The 19,927-nt window shown below is 31.5% G+C and overlaps 2 protein-coding genes across 2 annotated transcripts; one reads left to right on the forward strand and one right to left on the reverse strand.

The window, feature by feature from the left end:
- The first annotated feature begins 7,433 nt into the window (after nt 1–7,433).
- On the forward strand, nt 7,434–10,625 carry LOC109186725. The gene is made up of 5 exons (XM_019336837.1): nt 7,434–7,557; nt 8,838–9,821; nt 9,907–9,975; nt 10,040–10,238; nt 10,327–10,625. The coding sequence occupies exons 2-5, from the start codon at nt 8,868–8,870 to the stop codon at nt 10,401–10,403; spliced, it is 1,299 nt and encodes a 432-aa protein (XP_019192382.1). The 5' UTR covers nt 7,434–7,557; nt 8,838–8,867; the 3' UTR covers nt 10,404–10,625.
- Nucleotides 10,626–10,720: 95 nt separating this feature from the next.
- On the reverse strand, nt 10,721–13,702 carry LOC109186726 (WAT1-related protein At2g39510-like). The gene is made up of 7 exons (XM_019336838.1): nt 13,389–13,702; nt 13,182–13,244; nt 12,081–12,197; nt 11,609–11,849; nt 11,358–11,519; nt 11,125–11,276; nt 10,721–11,031 (listed from the first exon to the last, which is right to left on the reverse strand). The coding sequence occupies exons 1-7, from the start codon at nt 13,577–13,579 to the stop codon at nt 10,833–10,835; spliced, it is 1,125 nt and encodes a 374-aa protein (XP_019192383.1). The 5' UTR covers nt 13,580–13,702; the 3' UTR covers nt 10,721–10,832.
- Nucleotides 13,703–19,927: the final 6,225 nt, after the last annotated feature.

Genomic DNA, 19,927 nt, shown 5'->3' on the forward strand with positions numbered 1-19,927 from the left:
ATGTGTGATTGTAAGTCCATAAGTGTTCTTCTATTTTTATATTTTTTGGGTTAATTATGGATGTAAATTTTACAAGCTACTGAAGCTATTAGTTGAATGATGAATATAATGGATATATTGTATTAGTGTAATTATATATACATATAACAATTATTACTCGGAATATTGTTATGATAGAGGTTATGTAATGCTGTAATTTAAAAATAACAAGTAAATGATATGATAATAATATTTCATTAGACCAAATTGGGTAAATACCTGATTTGGTCCATCAACTATTAGGATTTCATCACTTTGATCATCGATTTTTAAATTTACTCAATTTTATTCTCAATTATGCAACTGTTAATCAAAACAGACAAAGAACTAATTTATGTAAAAATTTCATAGTTGAGGATGAAATTGAGCAAGTTTGGAAGTGGATAACTAAAGTGGTGAAATCTGGCCTAATAGTCAAGAAACCAAATTGGATAGAGTTAATTCCCAAAATGGTCCTCCGATTATATGGTCTTTTCTCAAATTGGTTCATTGACTTTTAATTACACCCAAAGTAGTGGTCATCCGACTATTGAATTTTAAGTCAAAATGGTCGGCCGTTAATTTTGGTGTTCAGTGGTTGTTAAAATAAGGGGTAAAATTGGTAATTTAAAATTTTTACTATAGTCAAAGGAATACTTTGGTGCTATTAAAAGTCAAAGGACCAATTTGATAAAAGGCTATAGTCGGTAGACCATTTTAGGAATTTTCTTTTTATAGTTCAAACATAATTTGTACTCATTTTGATTAAAAAGGGTTGATCTCGTACTTATTTTCATTTTCTAAATAAACAATCTTTTTACTTTAATTGTTAGCTAGAAAATTATTATTTTTTAAATAATTTAGAATAATTATTTTTATTATTAGTGAGTATTTATATATAGTTGTACAAACTAATATTAACTTTAGATTAACTCTTTATTATTCAAAAATGCTTGACATTATATATATGTATTTGGATTTTGATTTTCTATAATCATAAATACGCATACATATAATGACAAAACTTGTACTATTGTGAAAAATTACAACCAAATGGACAACAGACATAAATCATTGCTTATTTTTTTTTTTTTTTTAAAGACAATAGTAGTTAAATACAAACGAATAAGAAAGATAACAAAAAAAAAAAATCATTGTCTATTACAAAAATACAATATTGGTTTATAGGGGCATAACAAAAAATGTTGGTCAGTGGAGGCAAAAAATAAAAAATAAAAAATAAAAACTTCAAAACGTGATAAAAGAATATTTATAATAAAATATGAAATTGTTGGAATAAATTGTATATCATCACTATTAATATTATATTCATAAATATTTTTTAATTTAATTAGATCAACTCTAAGTATTTTATATTAATTTAAATACGATAATACACAATTGAAACTTTTAGATTATATTACTAGATACTTCATAAACATGAATTTTTCTTTTAAAATATTAACTAGATAGTTCGAATTGGTTATTTGACTTTTAATTGCACCAAAAGTAGTGTTTGACTATAGTGAAAATCCTAAATTACCAGTTTTACCCCTCATTTTAACACCAAAACTAACGGAGGATCATTTTAGCTTAAAATCCAATAGTCAGAGGATCACTTTAGGTATAATTAAAAGTCAAGAAACCAATTTGAGAAAAGACCATAGTTGGAGGACATTTTAAGAATTAACTTAATTGGATATTAACTCGACCAAATTAAAAGATGGGTAAACAATCCAATTCATAAAGTTAATATGATCTAAATAATTTTGGAATAGAAAATATGTTAGTCAAACCAACTAAACCATTATAGAATGCTTTATATAATAAAGCTATATGGTTTGGGAAATAATTAATGTTACAATTAATGTCACAACATCCTTTATTATATAAAAAAAAAAACACAACATTTGAAAAATAAAATAGCTATATATTATATAATCATATAAAAAATATGTCCAATTAGAGTTTAAATTTACACATACAAAATTTGAAATTTGCTTTCCAAATGTAATTATCTTAGTTATTATTTGTATTGTAAAAATTATAATATAGATGAAATACAATTAAGAATAAATCAATGTAATTATGTAACTTATCTCTATAAGTTTATTTGAATATGCACATAATTAGAGATTATATTAACCATACAAAATTATAATTTTAATTTTAATTGTAATTTTGTATTCTATAAAAATAATAAATATTTGACCAATGGAAGCTAAAAAATATTATTACATTAAATAATTTAAAATATTTTAATTTTTCTATTTTTTATTTATATTTATAATAACATAATTTTTTTCCGTGCATCGCGCGAGTGAATTACTAGTAAGTAATTAAAGTCATAAATATAATCCAAATTACATGCACTACATACCCCCATTGTATTATACTATTATTCCACACGTATTACATCATCAAGGTGCTTTCAATCAAAAAAAAAAAAAAAAAAAAAAAAAACATCATCAAGGTTCATAATTGAAAAAGAGTTAATATCCAATTTAGTCATTGATTATAGTAATTTTTCTTGATTTAATCTTAAACAACTTTTTGTGTTTAAATAGGTTAAGTCCACCAAGACTATGTGGTTTAATGGTACCCAGGTTGGACTTCCATTTGGAAGGTTACGAGTTCAAGCCTCAGTGGAGGCGTTATTGGTTCTTTGTGATTTTTTTGTAAAAGGTCTAGGGATCAAACCCTGCTAGCTACATTTGTAACCTCTTATATTAATAAGAAAATTTACCTATAAATATTTTTATCGCATTTCGACGGTTTTTTTTTTTTCACCTTCACTGACTGGAATTTTTAGCTCCGCCCCTGCATATACCGTATATAATATTAATGTAATTTTTCATAACCAAATTTTAAATACAATACATGAGTACAAAAATACCAATTTCAAATAACTTTAAATAAAATTCAAACATTTTCAACAATTTACAAATACAAAATTAATTATGTAAGAAAACTTCTACATGCTTTCCTAGAGACGAACTCATCACTAACCGCATCAAGATTAATATTGTATAGCATATCCTTCTTAACACACAAGATCATCACCAAATCATTTAAGCTTTATTAAGCTATAGAATAATAATTAATAAAATTGTCACATGTTTATTAATAACAAATAAAATTTTATTGGACTATAGAATCAAACTTCAGTTTCACTCTAAAGAATAAAGAATTGAAGAAATTGTAATATTCTCTCAAATTGTAAAGACTTATAGCATTCTTGAGAATTTTTAACTTTTTTTTATAATATAATATTATATATAATTGTATACACAAATAATATAATAGCCCCTCAAACATGTGCCCTGTGCAGGGGCTCAATAGTCAATATGTTCTTTTTTAAGGTCCAGCCTAGGAGAGAAAGAATATTGTTAAAAATCAAACACGTAATCTGATCTTCAAGTTTTAAAATTATGCTTTATCCATCTAATAATTATAAATTGAGAATAGAAAATAAGAATACATATATTATATTCCTTTTTGAGGCGTGACACAATTTTGATTGTATTAATGATTTATTTGTATTTTGGTGCATTCGCAAGTTATTAATTGGTAGGTGCGGCGTGCAAAGTTCATTGGTTATCATGCCCCCCTTGATTGCGCCCCATATATAAGGTGGCATTGATACATAGTTTTAGAGTACTTATTAAGCCATGTGTGGAAATAAAATTAAATGAAGCAGCTCATTATATCATTGTTCCCAAAAGATTGAATCTCTCATCTTAAAGGTTCTCTATGCTCCGCCCCGTTTTAATAGAACATTTGGAAGGATGTAAAACTTTTGAGAGGTTGCTCCCACAGTGTCGTCTCATTTGTCTTTGCTTACTGCGCACAAGGAGTCCCTCTCACTTGGCACTTTGAGAGATTGCTCCCGCACTGGCGTTGGAGCCCCTTCACGTGGCACTTTGAGAGGTTGATAAGAAGTTTCTCCCACACTGTGGCTTGTGAGACTCGATCTCGTTTTCAAATTTACCTCTGTGACCAACTAAGCTGCTCATCCGAGCATTATATCATATGTACAGAAAAAGAGTACATGATGCTATATTTTTCTTTTAGTATAGATTTTTATATGTGATGATATTTAATTGATTATTTTGACTATTTAATTAATAAATAATTTTTAATGAATTCAGTCCGAATGAATATAACGAACTTTATTTATTATTGGGAAGGTAAATCAAAGGGAATTCTCTACCAAAAAAAAAAATTAAAAAAAAAAATCAAAGGGAATTAGGGTCCGTTTGGAAAGCAGGAAAATGACTTCTGGAAAATGATTTCTGGAAAATGAGTCATTTTCTGGAAAACATTTTCCGTTTCCAGTGTTTGGTTACATTTGGAAAACTGTTTTGGTGTGTTTGGTACATTTTCTGGAAAATGAATAAAATGGTATTATTAAATATTTTAATTATTTTATTTTAAATTAAAAATTCATTTTAAATCTTAAAAAAAAAATAAAAAAAATAAAAAAATTTTGATTTCCGGCGGAACTGGGTTCCGCCGGAAACCATGGCTATGGTTTCCGCCGGAAACCATAGCTCTGGTTTCCCGATTTAAAAAAAAAAAAAAATTGAAAGAGAAAGGCGGAAAACGACTTCCGCCCAAATTTGGCGGAAGTCATTTTCCGTCAAATTGGGCTTATTTTCCCTAGTCAACGGAAAATGGATTCCGTTGACTGGATTTTCCAGGTGTAGCCAAACACCAAAAATTTGAAAAATGACTTTCAGAAGTCATTTTCCAGGTTTCCAAACACAGCCTAAAGGAAAATAACAATTTTCTTCTCCCCAAGTAACATTTTTCTATACTGATAGGATATGGATAAGATTGCAGTGGTTTGTTTAACCATGTCTTGCTTTTAATTTATTGGAATTGGAGGAAGAAGGGGAAAATAATAAAAATTATAACTCACAATTTTATTTTATATTTTGTGTGGGTTACAAATAAAAAAGACCTATGCATTAGTAAGGAATACTAAATAACATGACTGAGTTTGATTATTGCTAACATCTTTTTGGTAGGATTTGTTGGACAAGATTTTCCTATTGTCATTTACTTCTTTTGTGTTGTTTGCTGACTATTACATATGAGCGCCTTAATCATTTTTTTGTCATTCAAGTACGTCATATAGGATTTTCCTAGTGCAGTTTACCTATCTTGTGTGATTTGCAGACTATTACACATAAGCAAAGTTTAGTAGTGCACATCCTTAGCTAATGATTGCGCATTTTCATCATCACTCGAAAAATGGAATAAAAAATAAAAAATACATGTATTAAAGATCAAAGACATAAAGATCAAGAATAACACACAAATTTATGTGATTTAGCCGTGTGTCTACGTCTAATTAAGCGAAACAGTTCGATTATTGTAATGACAATATGTCTCTAGAGTTACAATATCAATATTTATATGTAACCTTATAAGAGACATTTACAATATTTTTCTAGTGTTGTAAGCGCTCTCGATATATATATATATATATATATATATATATATATATATATATATACACACACACACATCCACCTTATCCCATGGAATTCAGCAAGTCCATGCCTAGCTGGAAGGTTGTTGAGTAATCTTAGGATTTGGGAATAGTGAATTTACTCTTTGGATGTAATTCAGCAAGTCCATGCCTAGCTAGAAGATGTTGAGTAATCTTAGGATTTGGGAATTGAATAATGAATTTACTCTTTGTGTGGATGTATCGATAGATTTTGGAACTATATACATTGAATTAGAAAAATATTATAATATTGTACATAAAATATTATATTTTAAAGATAAAAAATGATATATATATTTAGTTATTTGTACAACTTATATAAAATTATTAATAAATTATAGTTAAGATTGGTTTAGAACTACCTAGTAGCTTAGTCCTATAAAGAACATACTGACTAATTTCATCCGTGGCTAAAAATTAAAAAAATGATGTTATGACAGTTGTGTAATATTATATTACATTTGAAAATACTTGATAATGCATCTTTAAACAATTGACAGTATACTCAAGATCTATAATAGTGCACTATTACTTATATGTGTATGCATTATCAAGCGTTTCTAAACGTAATATATATATATATATATATATATATATATATATATATAATTGAAGCAAATAGTGATTAGAAATTTAGATTTTAGAGATGCTTAAAAATATTAGAATTAATTATAATAAAGTGACAATGATCTATAATAGCGACAAAAGATCTTCTAAATTTTTGAAGTGATTGAAAATGTCATATCCCACCAGATTTTCAATCACTTTTTGATAATCGAAAATCTTGAGTTTAGCTGTGTTGATTTTTTAAGAAGGGCATTGTTTAGTTTTGAAAATACTTTAAATAAATTACAGGAAAATTATGTTCTGAAGACATAACAGGATAATTATTATAATTGTTATTTTAATTTTAAACACCCCCTCCCATACCCCAAAGGGGATTCAACCTTTTGGGAGAAGAAAAAAATCCCTTTGTAATTAAAATAATATGTATTATTACTTCATATATTATTATATGAAGCATTGTAATCTGTGTAATCTCTACTTGAGAATTTTCTTCATAAATTCACACTAAAATCAAGGTTATATGATCGCGTAGGCACAATATTTATCCAAAACTTCTTTACACTATCGAGTTTTGAATCAAGAGAAAGTTAGGAGTTTAATTTTTCCAAAAATATATCATAAAATTGAATCATTGAATGGAATAATTGATTTTTTTTTTTTGGACTGATTAACTATGCCAATCTATGTTGATTTATCTTATTGTGGTCATTTACCTGCAAGGTTATACTGTGTGCTTCATCCATAACACACATTTGAATAGTGACTACGAGTTTTTTTGTAAATCAAAACGTATTTTACAGAAGATAATCGTAAATTAATCCGAGTGTGATACAAGTGATACAATAACAATTTGCTATGAAAATTAAACAAGGAGATTGATGTTTTCGCTACTCACTAATTTTCACATGGCACCGGGCTTAGGATCTTGATAGATGACCCACAAATATCTAAAATACGATATGAAAAGATTAATGCGACACAAAATTTTCAAGAAGAATCCCCGTCTATTAGAGCGGACCCCTCATTCTTAATTATAAGAAAAACAAAAAAAATTGCTGTGAACTTGAGAGTACTACATCATTTCCATCTAAGAAGCTAAAGAGACACTTTACTTCCAATGCGACACCTGTCGGATATTGGGTACATAGAATGTATCAAAAGCTAAAAGCCGTTACGGAATAAACGGTCTAGATCATCTCAAAATCCTGTGGGTCAACAATCAAAGGGAGCACACTGAAACTCCTACACCGCAGCGTAGAGGATCCGCCATCATGGTTAAAACCCCCTGAGCTTTCTCACTTTCAGAGCACAAGCACAGAGTGTTCATGTCAGAGAGCCCGCTGTGTGGCATCTTCACGTCTGTTAATTTGTTAACGGAAACATCATTCTTACTCGAGGCTTCGAACGGAAATTCTCCCCGGCGTTTGCTTTCCGGCGAGTCGTCGTCGAAGGTATAAGCTCTTGTGAAGCTCTCGTTGTTGTCGATTCACTAGCTATGAGCTCTGCTTTACTGTTATCCACACTTCGATGATTCAATGCATGCCATTTCTGTATCTATATACTAGTCTTTGCAGCTTTTTGTTGATCTCCTGATTGTTTATGGAAAATTGAGTTTTCAAGTTCCGATTCTCTTACAGTCAATTTTTGTTTGAATCATGCTTTGACTGCTTGTGAAAAGTAATTATCCGTTGAGAGACTAGGTTTGTGTCTATAGCAAACCGGGGCAGCTGAGTAGCTCATGCTTTGTGAATTGGGGTGAAAACTGTAGTGGAGATGGTATGAATTTTCATACTTAATCTAGTTAAACTCAGGCGAATTCCTTTGCATTATACACAACTGATTTGTTCAAATCGTTTTTATTTTTTTAATTTTTATAAATCTAGTTTTAAATTTAGTTTTGGGAAGATTTTTATTCATTTAATGATGATCTACTCCTGGATCCTACTCACATCCAATGTACTAGCTGTGGGTTGATTTTTTTGGAGTTCCTATCATAAAATTAAATATTGGTTGTGCAATGCTTTTAACTTGGTTTCGAAAGGGGTTTTCTGTCTACAAACACACTGCAGGAGTGCAGGTTGTTAATGCATTGCTGTCTTTTCAATTACTTTTTAGTGTTTCTCTTTTTATACCTTTAGTTTTAAGTAAATCACTAAATTGTACATACACTATTACACTTTTATTTGATTGGGATACTTCGATCATTGGCAGGGGCCACTCAGTGACTTTTGGGCTTCTTTCTTTATTGTTCAACAATCTTCTTTTTTCTGAATTTTCATTCATCTGGTAGTGTTGCACAGGCCCACACATCATTAAAGGCTTCTTCCACTTGTGAGGTTTGAAGGTACCAAAGTTGAAAAATAAATCCCTTCAATGAGTAAATGTGCATGTGCACAAATGTTGATAGGAAGCTACAAAACAGAACCCTAACATGCTATCCATGCTATATACGTATTTATGCTTGTTATAATACTTTAGATATTTTAGAATTTAATGCTACTCGCCAGCGGCAAAACCACAGTGTCCATAATGTTACCAAGTTGTTAATTTAGACGTTTTATTGCCAGCAGTTCTCTATAGCAATGATATTCTGTTTTACCTCATAAAATGTTAGATTTGTTTCCCTTCTTACTAATGAGTACAGTAGATTATAACGTATTGAAATCCGTTGGAAAATTGACTCAAATCACTCATGCTTTTTCTGTTACAAGTTTTAATGGGTATTTTGTAGTCCTTTCAGAACGGGGGCATTTGGGTGTCAATGGATAGCGGTGGGAATCTTACTGATAAAGGAATACATTGTCAGACTTTGTCAAGTGTGGAACAGAAGCTTGCTCATCAATGGTTTATGGATGCTTCTAGACCAGAACTATTATCGAACAAGAATCAAGCAATACATTCTGCTTACAGCAGACCCATTCCGGTAGCTGCTCACATGAACTTAACCCGCTGGGATAATGGTTCTGGTTATGAATCTGCCTCTGGACAGTTTACTGACCGTATATGTGGCCCTGAGATTTTTAGTCTTGTTGAGAAAAATATCTCATCTTTAGGTGATGGAAACTTGAATAAGAGAAAAAGGGAGTTCGATAATCATTTTCGAAATGATTCAATAGTTAGTTTGCCTATGTCTAAAGATCCCAATTATTGGAATGCTGGAGGTAGTGGAGTTCGAGAAGGTCTAATCCATGGAGTTGAGAGCAGTTTTCCCATTTCTAGGGCACAGTCATGGTATCATAACTTAATTAGTCCAGTACGTACCAATTATGATATCAGGGCATTCTGTTTTACTTCCGGTGATCACATTCCTCGAAAGTTGGATGTTTCTGTTGCATCAAGAGGAATCACCAACCACGAAGAGAATAACCTCCAACAATTGGGTCGGGGTTCTGAAAATGGCGAGGGAGCAGCAACATCTGGTATGGGCTTTCAGAACAGGCCAGAGGGTACTAATCGTTCTCGCTATCTCATACCCAACCGTGATTTGTTATTAAGTCCATCTTTACCAGATGGTTCAGAGGTACTGACAGAGAAAAGTACCAAAGAACGTTCTGCTTATCAAACAAATACCATTACAGTGGATAATGTGCCTAAGCAGGTGGAAAAAGAAGCCAAGAAGAATTCTTCAAATAACTTCCCTTCCAATGTCAAAAGCCTGATGTCCACAAGTATCTTAGACGGTGTGCCTGTGAAGTATGTTTCATGGTCAAGGGAGGTGAGTTTGGATCTTACTGCTCAACAATGATTACCCGAATTTTCAATTCTTTAACACGATTATATACTTATATTTGTGCACACAGAAAAATCTCCGAGGAATCATTAAAGGGACCGGTTACCTCTGTGGTTGTGATGATTGCAAAATGAACAAGGTGACTGATTCTATTTAATTCTGTAGATTTATGCTACAGAGTACTTATTATGCTTTTTGTGCAGAATGTGAATGCTTTCGAATTTGAGCGCCATGCTGGTTGCAAGACAAAGCACCCTAATAATCATATTTACTTTGTGAGTGGGAAGACGATTTATTCAGTGGTGCAAGAACTGAAGGGAACCCAACAAGAAGCGCTGTTTGAAGCAATTAAAAATGTCACCGGATCACCCATCAATGTAAAGAACTACCGTGTTTGGAAAGGTAAGTTGCCTTCACTGTAAAGTATCGAATTCATTCTATACATCTTTGTTCCTGGCTGAAGTATTCTTTTTTCTGGTTTCAATGTCAGCATCATACCAAGCTGCTACACGTGAGCTTCAGCGAATTTATGGAGAGGAAAGATATGCTGACTTCTCAACTCATTGATACCTGGGTTCCATTCATACTTGAACCGAGCATTCTATGTTGCATATTTGGAGGAATTTAGGGAGTTATTATGAGCTGATTTGATGTCTCGCCAATTGCTATGTTGGAGCAGCCTTTCAGTTCATAGCTTGTGTTTGAGATTTATGATTTTCTGGTGTTGTTGAATCATTGTATATATTTTGATTTTAAACAAACAATTGAGTTATTCTAGATTTATGATTTGTGATTTCTGGGTGGATTACTCATTTTGTGGCATTTATTACACCTTCAGTTCAGTTTATTCGCTCTTAATTGATTTTTTTGGGGGCAAAAATGCTAAGATAGAAATGGTGCATTGCATTAGACCTCAAAAATGAAGTAGAACTTATTTGGATATTTTGTTCTACTTTCCACACCACACACATATTTCTTGCTCTAATCTGCAGTAAACTAAACTGATTCTTCTCCGGGAACTTCTATCGGAGTTGCAGAGTGCTGTTCTTGATGAGTTGTTGCAGGCCTAATCACGGGGAGTTGCTGATCAACCGGAGCATCGAGATCATCGCCACTTGATTTGGATGAATCATCCTTGCTCGAACCCCAAATGACCAGGTACAGCCCGACTACAATGACACATGCTCCCAAAACCCTGCATTATGATCGAGAAACTTTATATTACTAACTTCATAATATTATGTGCATGATAGAAAGTTGTGGTCATAATGATGCTGAAATATCATACTTTCCAAAGTCCAGTTGCTCAGCCAAGATGAACGACCCCATAATTGCCACAATAATCATGCTTAGAGGATTAAATGCGGTAACAAATACTGGTCCCTTGTCCTTCATGACTACTCCCGATATGTAGTAAGCCACTCCCGAACAGATGACACCCTGCATTATTAATTCAAAATTTGTTAATATTAGAGTTGTTTATATATACTTCTTGTTTATCTTTGAAGTAGCGTTTCTTACACTGTAAATATAGGCCAAGAGTGTGGTATCCCAGTGCACAGCCCAGATTGCAGCGTTTCCCCTCTCGACCACCAAGGTCAATACAGAACCTTGCAATGCCCCCATCCCGCATAACAGGGAAGTAAGGGAGAGCCCAGCAGGATATGATTTCAACGTAATCGCCTGTAAAACCAATCATCAGATCACATCGTACATTAATTTTTGTATGTTTTGTAATCGTGATTTAATTTACTGTTTGTGATATTATTTACCTGAAGGATGTAGAAGCTAGCCCAGCAGCAGCAACCTGCAGCGATCATGGCGGCCCCCTTAACGGGATCCTGCTGACTATTACCAGCACTTGCAGATTGGTCATGGCTTGCCTCTTTGGTCCAAGGTAATCCTATAACACCTCCTCTCACAAGAGTCATAATCATTGCACCTCCAATTGTCACTGATGTTCCCAAAATCTTTGCCTGGCTATGTAGTTTCCTAACATTCACTTGCTCAAGCCTGCACCAAATATAACCGTTAAGAGTCCCACATTGAAAAAATAAGAGAGAATATATGAGTTTATAAGGTTATGAGTTAGATTTTTTAGTATGGTTTGACCCATGTGTATTATAGTCCAATTGAATCTTCATCTTTTCTTAGTAAGGAGGGATAACCCTGGTTTGACAATTTTTATTTTTTTAAATCTTAAGCGGAATTTTTCTCAAATTAAAAAGTTGTAAATAATGAGACCTGAGGATCCAAGCTAATATGAAAGTGATGGCAGGTAGAACGTTGCCCAGTGCTGTTGTAAAAGTGGCGGTTGTGTACTTCATTCCCGTATAGTACAGGTTTTGGTCGATGACTGGCCTGTTCACAATAATTTAATTTGTCCATTAGAGATTTAGAGATATATAATTAAATAAACAAATTATTATTATTATTATTATATTAAAAAAGAAATATTTCAGGAAAATTATAAAGTATCTAACTACCCGTTGCATCAAGCATGTATTATGTTATACTCATGGGCTTCTAAATTTTTAAACGCTATATTTTCAACATGTTGAGGTTATATGTAAGCGATTGAAGATGTACCATTGTATTCAGGGGCGGATTCAGAGCGGGGTAAAGGGGCAGTGGGCCCCCTTCCCCCACCCCACCTCAGCTCCTTATATGTGTGTGTGTCTGTGTGTATATATATATATATATATATATATATATATATATATAGATGTTTTAATAGTATAGATGTTATAATAGAAGTCAATAATATATTTTTATATAGAGAAATTGTCAATTGTTAAGTAGCTTGGTTGGTGTAAATATTTTGTTATTTTAAGAAGTCAAGGGATCAAAACTTGTTACTACGCTTTGATTGTTATTTTTTTTTTCATTTTTTATATTAATTGTTAAATTTATAATGTGTTATATGTGATAACAATTATTTAAATTGATGAATTAATTGATACGAAATATGTTTTGTAATTCAATTATGAAAAACGTTTTTTAAGAAAATATACTTTTTTATGAACTATATCTAGTCAATGTAATTTAGAAATTTTAATTGTGCATCATTATATTCAAATTAATCTAGAAGTAAAAAGAGTTAATCTAATCAAAATAAAAATATTTATGAATATTATATTATATAAATTTAGATTATTATATGTAATTTATTTCAACCATTTTGCATTTTATCATAAATATTTTTATGAGGCTTTGAAATTTTTTAAGTTTTCACCCCTACTTTCTATTTTTAAAAGTATAACATTTTTAAGCAGTAGAAATTTCCTAGTATGTTAGAGTTCAAAAAATGGAGTAATAAATAAATAATTAAAGATAAAAACATACTCCAACAGTCCAAGAAGCATTATCTTCCAGAACACAGAAAATGTCATCTTCGGCCTTATTTTCCTGCATGATAAAGCCTCATCATTAGCTTCCACCTTATTTTCTGTAAATTCTACTACGTTTGTGCATTGTTGCATGTATGTATATGTGCATATATACATACGTGAATATATACATGCAGACAAATATATATATTTATATATATACCTCTCGAAGAAAAAGGCAAAAGGAGCAAAGATGACGGTGGCAGTGAGATTCCGGTAAACGGCGAAAGTGTAATGGTTCATGCCATTGTTGAGAGCAGCTTTGGCAATGACGGCCATGCCAGCATAGCCAAACTGCAAGAAGATGACTGCAAAATACGGCTTTGATTGTGCCAAGATTTTCCCCGTCGACATGCTCGCTAGCTGGTAATAATCTTCTTTCTATGCTTATGTAGTTTAGTACTCGTACGTGTGTGTATATATATATATCGAAGCTAAGGTTGCTGGAAATGGATGTTGTGATGAGTGTGTGTTTAGCTCTCTATCATGCTAGCCTTTATATATAGGTGTTTCTGTACGTTTCCATGTGATGATGAGTGCTTCACTTTTATTAAGATAGTTTTCTTGCATCTTTAATTTACCACTTAATTAGACTTTTAAAAGGAACAGTAAAGAGTGTACACCTACTATACAGTATGACTCGTGATGAAATGAATTCACCCTTTTCCATGATGTGGTCCATTAAAAGCTAGAGATCAAATGATCAGATCTGGTCTATTATCAACTATGTCACTGTGCACTTCATTAATGGAACAAATCTGTTCACATGGACTCAGGTGACGGGGTGGACTTACTTGAATAGTGGTATATATATATATATATATATATATATATATATATATATAGTCGAGTTCAGGTGCTGCTATGCCTATACAAAATATACACCATCTATGTTAGGAAATGCACAACAAAAAACATGCACAAATTAGGTACGCATAACTCAAAACGCACCATTAAGTATGAATAAAAGCACCATACAGTGTTCAGAAATACACCATTAGGGTGTGGAGTTATATGGTGCATTTTTTTTGGGTGTGTTATTGTTCTTTTGGTGTATTTGTGCATTTCATTATTGTGTTTTTTCTTAACACTATTTGTGTCTTTTGTTAACACTGTTGGTATATTTTGCCCAACGACCGCATTTGAACAAACTTTTATATATATATATATATACACACATACATTTAATGGTCTCAACAAGCTTTAGTTATGTAATTATTGCTTCCTGCGTCACCCAATTAGCAAATAATTAATTGGGTAGGTACTATATTATTAGGAAAAGTTAATAGTTTTAGCCCCTTACTTGTAACTTGTTACTTGTAAGTTGTAACTGATTATAGTATTAGTAGTATAGGTTTGATTTATACTCTGTAATTATTTATAGATTTGGTTTGTAAGTTTTTAGTGAAATGACAAGTTCAGTACTTAATGCATGTTAGCATTTTGTTAAATTACTACATTTACATGTTGAGACATTGAATTTACACCACATTTAGGAATGACATATTAATCGCCCTGATTTTCACTCATATCCCCACCCCCATGCCTTGGGTACTGATGCCATTTGCATTAGGTACAACTTGTTGCATCAAGTATTCTGAGAATAAGTGTTGATAAAATTTGGTATAGCCCAAATACCATGTTTGATTATATTTTGTATAAAAGGTACAAATATTGTGAAAATAAATATTGATAAAACTCGGTAACATATTCAAATATACTTGATACAAAAGGTACTATCTAGTAAAATTTCCTATAAAATTATACATCTTTAAAAATTTAAAACATCATTCAAAACAACTAAAGTGTTAAATGTATATATGGCAGGGAGGGTGTTCCTTGCTCCCCAAGTGTCCTTATCCCCTACCCCCATTCTCGCATCTGTGGCAGAAAATAGGTTAGTCATAATCACACACAAAACTTAGAAACTAAAAGTGTCATTTCTTTCCATTATTGTTATTTTGGTGCATAAAAATGATAAGAAAAATATCATTATTATTATTATTATTATTATTATTATTATTATTATTATTATTATTTGAAAACTTATTATTATTATTATTTTCAAATTTATATTATCCAATTACATGGTGGTGGGTGGCATCATTGTAGGCAATGAGTCATGAAACTTTTGAGCATCATGAGGCCGGTGAGAAAGTGTATTGGGATCTAGCCTAACAGTTACACTATGAGAGTTACAACTAATGAGTTGGGTAGGCACTGGTCCTCTCACTTAATGGGTCATTGATTTACTGTGATTTACTCCTTTACTATTTTGTCGGGTTGGGATATGGAGGTCGTGGGAGTGAAGAAATTTCACGTTTTGTGAGCAAAGTGTAGATATTGGGAGGCTTGGAGTTAGAAGATTTTATTTGAATGTTGAACCCACGTACCCTCATTTATTGCGTGGAAGAAATTGCTTACGATGATTAATCGGACCACCACTCCTCAATCAGTTTCATGCAAGAAATAGAAATAAAATTACAAAAACTTAATCGAATCACACCCCATTTAGTGATACAATAATACAATAATATTTCAATAATATATATTATTTCTATTTCTAATTGTATTTATATTTATATATACAAGTTGGATGCTTGTCACCTTCCTCATGACACGTTAATGCTAGTCTAACAGACCCAATGAAATTATTGATGAAGTGTTCCCCACTTTGGCTTTCTTTAATTTAAACAACAAAAATCACAAAAATTAAATTAAATAAATAGAACGAAGTGGGAGATTATTCAGCTAGCTTTAATTAATTAGCTATTTTCTTTCTCACGTTATACATAATTTATTTAATATTTAAAGATATGGAGTACGTAACTATTAAGTGGGCGCCGGTGGAATGTTCTAATTGCATATGTGTACAGGGAGCAAAATTTACTTCAAGGCCTATCAGACATGAGCTATGTATGTAATGTCTATAGTCATTGTCAATATAGAAGGACAAATTATGGTCCACACAGTGTTATGTGGACCATAACAAAAAGTACATTTTTAATATATTAAATGTACATTATTTTTGTACTGAAATACATTATATAATATAATGTACACTCAGTACAAAAATAATGTACATCCCCCGAATACAATGTACATTATTTTACAGTATACAAAATATGGTTCACACAACTTGTGTGGACCATAATCCACACAACAATGATTGATATAGAGGTGTTTTTCCAGCCCTTTCCAGAAGGGCGTGTAAGATTTTCCAGTATAATATAATTATATATTATATATTAGGTTGGTTGATTGAATAACTAGAAGTTTATTGATAGGAATAGAATATACATTATATAGCACTTTCAGTTTACGGTATTCATGCATCTGAGCATAACGTATGGTTTGGTTACTCGATCCGTAGGTTCATGATATCTATTCGACATTATATTGCTTTACTCAAGTATGATTAAAGCGGGTTGTCGTTATATGCTTTTTTGGAGTATGGCTGGGGATCTGAATTGAAGGATGCATGTAATTCATAATCGTAAGGAAGCATGCACATGATAAAGTTTGGTGTGATGTATGTTTAATTAGGTTTAGAGTGTAACCGTGTATGAAGCAGTCATGAAACTTTTTTTGATGTTTAAGGTAATTAATTGAATGTGCTTAGAATCCCTTCCAACATTTAAACACACTTTATCGTATTTCGAGGATTATATGTAACAACGATATGATGTCTACCTAATTATAAACATATAATGGGCAATACATATATACACATATTTGTAGTGCTCACTTGCAAATATGGCTACCTGATCATAACTTAATTAATCCCTTTTAATTACTAGGTTTTTCATGTTTTTATTGGTTGGCATACTTCTAAACGTTGTTATTTGTACACATTTGAAAGCAGCTTAACCTCATATTTTCATACTTCTCCCAAAAAGGTTGTATTCCCAACTCCAAGGGCCTCCCACATTCCGACAGGGCCAAATGTCGGTGCGCACAAGAAATCTGCCCACTTTAAGTATAATTCCTACACTGTGGTTGCCTAGGTTCAAACCTTGCTCCATTGTCCCAAAAACTGTATGAACCATTAAACTAAGCACGTGTGGGCCTCATATTTTCATAATTCTCCCAAAAGGTTGAATTCCTAACCCCAAGGCCCCCCACACTCCGACCCGACAGAGCATGTGAGAGGATGTAAATCAGGGTGACTCAATGGTTTAGTAGTCAATAGTAGATATGGCCAAATGCCAGTGCGCACAAAAAATCTGTCCACTTTGAACATAATTCCCACACTGTCGCCGCCGAGGTTTGAACCTTGGCCTCATATTTTCATACTTGATACTATTGATATATGATATTCTGTATGAAAAGAGGGAAAATGTTTGTAAAGTATACATGGGCTACATGCGCATTGTGGATCATCCTAATCTAGATTATGTTCCTGTTAGTTAATATAATGTCATATAATAGTTACATAATATATTAACTGAAATATCAACTTAGGTTTAATTTGCTTGATTCGGGACTAAAATTTTATAAGAATTTGTAATTCACAAGTCAAAGGCTCTTTTTTTTTTTTTTTTTTTTCTCGTTTTTCATACACTTTTTACATTGAAAAAAAAAAAGTATAAATAAACACATTTTTTTAGTTTCATTTGCTGTGTTTCCCATTTCACAACAAAATAAAAATAAAAATTTCTGTTATTTAATAAATGCATTAACGTATTTTGGGTCTTTAATTTATAATCACATATCATTGGTCTAGTAAATGAGAAGTTTCGCTTAATACTTGTGCCAGATTGAGGGTTCAATTCTGTTCTTGCGACAAATCGAAAAATATGGGTCATTGAAAAAAGTAAGAAAAATAAATAAAGATATTGTCCATGCATTAATATAGAATAAATACGAGGCCTATTTGACTTGGTGAGTGAATGGATGACGATCTAAGAACTTGAATGGGTTCACTTTTAAATAGGTTCAAACTTGAATAGGCCTATTTGAACTTTTATATCATGTTCACTTTTAAATAGGTTCAAACACTAATTTTTTAACTTACTAAAGTTAAGTTTTTTTTTTTTTTTTTTTTTTTTTTTTTTTTTTTTAATTTAAGCTCTAAGAATTAATAAAATTAAATTATATTGGTAAGTATGATATGTATGAAGTTAGTAATCTGAACTTTTCTAATAGCCTATCCTTACCCTAAAGGCTGAATCCCCAACCCTAAGGGCCTCCACACTCCGACCCGACAGAGCATGTGGGAGGATGTAAATTACGGTGACTCAATGAATTAGTAGACATAGACAAATGCTGGTGCCCACAAGGAATCTGTCCACTTTAGACGATATAATTCTCACACTGCCGCCGTCAAAGTTCGAACATTGGTCTCTTACCCTAAATACTCTAATAGCCTATCCTAACTAGTGGAGAGGTTTACACAATATGTAATTTATTCAAATTAATATTTTCTCTTTTTTAATCGCTAATCATTATTAGATATGATGAATATCATATTAGCTAGCGTTTTACTCGATCTTTTATTAGTGTATAAAATTTTTATATATTTTGTATATATATATATATATATATATATATATATATATATATATATATATATATATATATATATATATATATATATAAAGTTTTGTGTAAAGATATATATAAACCGGTATGGTTAAACTAGTTCCTTTGATGAATAAATTTTGTAAATTGATGATGATATTGAAGAAACCGGCCAATATATATCTCAACCATAAAAGTCTAAAACTAGTTTGATGAAATTGATATCATAATTTTTCATGTTTTCTAAAATATGATATTTTTAATTTTGTAGATATCACAAAGTGTTTGAAGGAAAAAAAAAAAAATAGAGAAGAATATGATGTATAGAAAAAAATGATATTGTTTGTGGACTATTACAAACTAGTAAGATTTATCCCGTGTACAGTCTTTGATAGTAATTGCAAGTTTTCTTTATGAGAACAAAAAAAAAAATGATACGTTAACATGAAGAATATTAAAGTAAAGATATTCATATTTTATGTAGTGCGTATGCGTTACTCACGAGTGCATTACACAAATAAAATAATTGGATTTGCATGCATTATGCATGATACATTTGATCATATCAATACCCTATATAATAATTAACTAGATGCATACATGATTATTTGTAAGTTTAAATCCTAAATTTAAGGATATATTTATCACTTCTACTTTAGAGATTGGTAAAAGAAATATGTCGCAGAATGTGCCTCAAATAATCTATATGCTTCAAATGCTTATACACTAGTGCACAAATGACTATTATGCATATAGCTTAGCTTGCACAAACCAATAGAAAACAATTAAGCAAGTTAATTATATTGTACACGTTATGTTAATTAGGTGTTGGATAAATTTGATATCTATAGTTGATCGAACTGTTGATTTGGTAACTACAAGGTTTCAAGTTTAACTCCCGGTAGGAGCGGCATATTGGTCTTTTTGGTTTGAGCGAATCAGCTACGGGCAATCTAGCTAGACTAGTTTACCTCATTGCGGTCATTTGCCAACTAGAATCACAAGGCAGAATTTACTTGGTGTAAACCCTCGGGTAGCGGGAAAAAAAAAAAAAACTTTATTGGTATACTTTTAAGGGAAAATGGTCAAATAGACCCTCGAACATTACCTAAAAAGTTAATTAGGTCTCTAAACTTTTTTAAAGTAGCAATTAAACTCATCAACATTGTATTTTGGTGC

Source organism: Ipomoea nil, unplaced genomic scaffold (genome assembly GCF_001879475.1).
Source record: "Ipomoea nil cultivar Tokyo-kokei standard unplaced genomic scaffold, Asagao_1.1 scaffold1407, whole genome shotgun sequence".
Lineage (NCBI taxonomy): Eukaryota > Viridiplantae > Streptophyta > Magnoliopsida > Solanales > Convolvulaceae > Ipomoea > Ipomoea nil.